A 2,699-nucleotide genomic window follows, 5' to 3' on the forward strand; every position below is an offset into this window, starting at 1 on the left:
GGGATCCTTTGACTGTGAAAAACATGGGGGGAAAAAAAAGCCAAGTACGCCAAGTGTTAGTTCAGCTTTGCATAGCAAGAACTAAGAACTGAAAACTTGGTAATTTACCTAAACATCAATTTTAATGCTACTGCTTGTCTGGGTATAGAGTAAGATTTCAGCCAAACTCACAATCCTCATGGAAAATATATTTTTAATAACTTAAGTGCTGCATGTCCATACAGTCACCAACCTCCAATGAAACTATGATGCCCGAGTTTCATCTTCCTAATGTTTACAAGTGGCATAGTCTTCCTTAAATATCATACAATCCTCTCACACAGCATTTTGATTATGATCTCTGTTGCTTTTCTTCATGTAAATCATCACAGGGCTAACCCAAGACTCTTGGCACGCATATGAAAACAAACAGTGATGAAAATTTGTAAATCAACTTTATTCAACGATGACCATCATTTAGGCATCGGCAATAGTAACTTCAACTTCTACACCTGGTTCAATGCTGATGGAAGTGATCTGCTTCACGATCTCAGAAGGGCTGTGTAAGTCAATGAGCCGCTTATGGATACGCATTTGGAAACGATCCCAGGTCTTGGAACCTTCACCACAAGGCGTCTTCCTGGTAGTGATCCGCAGAGTCTGAAGAAAAGTCATCAACACAGGGTATTTAATTGATGCGTACAGAAGACGAATCAACCATCAAATCAGTCCACCTAAAAATACCGTATGGTATCTATGTCACTAGAAAGTTAGTTCTTAAGTTATATTCTACTGATGTTAACACTCCTTCCCTATATTCAATTTAATTAAAAAAAAAACAAACAACACACGATTAAAATACATTAAAGGACAGAAAAGCACCTTCTATGTTCAACATGTTTTGCACTGAACACTTGCCCCAAGTATCAAAGCAACTTGTGAAGTCATTATCTGTTTACACTGGGTCACCCTCAATTTAGTAGTACTGCTTTTCATCTCAACTTCTAATTTTTTTCCAAAGATGTTTTAAGTGCACATCTGCAGAAAAACATCAAACTTTTAAGACAGGAAAACAGTGTTAAGTACCTTGGTGGGCATACGAACAGGTCCTTTCACCTTCAGATTTTTTTCCTTAGCGCCTCTGATCAAGTCAGCACAGACTGAAAAAAATACAAAATAGCTCAGGTTTGGTTTTTTTTTTTTGCTTGTTTTTTTAAGTGAAGATTCCAAACAAGGTGTTGGCTCAGAATAGCGTATGAAGCGATCATTGCTATTCATTTTAAGAGTTATCCTCATAGCCAACCACATACAAGTGGAAGCGTTACGCGGTGGTGAGCAAAATCATGCTGCAACAGTAGGCAAAAGCCATTACTACACGTTTAAGCTGTATTCAAGCTGTTACCAGCCTGAAGATCCTGCATCAAACAGTGATTCTACAACGTTTACGTTATATGATTAAAATCCTGGCAAAGCCAGTTCCTAAACAAGGCTAAATAATTTCTTAAAGAATGTTAAACTTCTAAACTAAATGCTTTGTAACAAGAGTGACAAAATATCGACCAAGAAACCGGTGCCATTCAAACAGCAACAACTAAAACCCCCGTGAGAACGAAAGGGAAGAAGCTGCACTCCCTTGCATTAGTCATTATGACAGGATGTTTTCAGCATGATGAAAAACCCCAAACGCTAGCTTCCATTAAAAATTAAACTAGAATCTACTTGTCAGCGTATGAAGCGCTTCGGGTTGACTTTGTTAGCCAAGTCACAAACAGGCAAACGCTAACATCATTAATTACAACTAGTTTCAATACCTTCTGTTTTGCAATATCATATATATCATTCATTACTTAACAAGCTACCTCAGTTTAAAAAAAAAGTATCACTCACCCTTCTCAAGTGATTTTACATTGCGACTTGTCAAAGTAATTCTAATGCGATGAATTGCTACCTCTTGTTCCACAGGTGCTTTGCCAGTATCTTTAAACGCCTAAAACGTTGAAGTTATAAATATCAGACACTCCAGTCAACGCCAACTAACGCTATCGGCAGCCTCTTAAAATCAGACTTCCAGAGCGTAAGAAACAATTTAGCTATGGAACTATTTTATTTGACTGACGAGATGACATATCCACAGGGTTAGGTGGCATGGAAGAAATGGTGAGAACAAAAAGGAAGGGCAAAGTCCTAACTGCTCTGAGAAAAAGCAATTTTTTAGCGTCTAACTGCATCTCACAGCGGGAAGCTGCAAGAATATCATTCCCTGGCTTGCCTGTATACAGTAGGCTGTCCAGTCACAAACAGCCCTCGCCCTCAAAAATAAACACATTCCAGATTTCATGTTACCTTACAACTTAAACTCACCACGAATTAATTAACAAAGACATCAACAAAACAGCAACAATTTAAACAGAGAGAATAAAAAGGGGCCAGAAAGACGAATTCAGCCACTCGGGGAACTGATCTGAAGAGCTCATGAAATTAAATGCTTGCAAATAATTGGGCACTAATGTGGACATGGTGAATTGATTTAAAAAAAAAAAAATTAAAGTGAAAATACGGAGTAAGAAAGGTCTTAAAAAACTGTGGGTGAAAACCAGTATTTCTCACATTGACAATACCTGTCGTGTGAACCGACACACATTCCTCTAACAAAAGCCCATTTTAAGGGCAAATGCAGGAGGCCTTGTCAGAACCACTCTCGCCGGGCCGAGGCCGCGTCT

General features: G+C 38.5%; 1 protein-coding gene across 1 annotated transcript; it reads right to left on the minus strand.

Annotated features, from left to right (window-relative positions):
- Nucleotides 1-423: 423 nt before the first annotated feature.
- RPS20 (ribosomal protein S20) lies at nucleotides 424-1,966 on the minus strand (the record flags this gene model as incomplete). The annotated part of the gene is made up of 3 exons (XM_009706311.1): nucleotides 424-639; nucleotides 1,066-1,139; nucleotides 1,867-1,966. Coding segments are annotated over 3 exons (357 nt in total), but the record flags the coding sequence as incomplete, so codon positions are not given.
- Nucleotides 1,967-2,699: the final 733 nt, after the last annotated feature.

The sequence above is a fragment of the Cariama cristata genome, unplaced genomic scaffold, assembly GCF_000690535.1.
Source record: "Cariama cristata isolate BGI_N322 unplaced genomic scaffold, ASM69053v1 Scaffold37098, whole genome shotgun sequence".
NCBI lineage: Eukaryota > Metazoa > Chordata > Aves > Cariamiformes > Cariamidae > Cariama > Cariama cristata.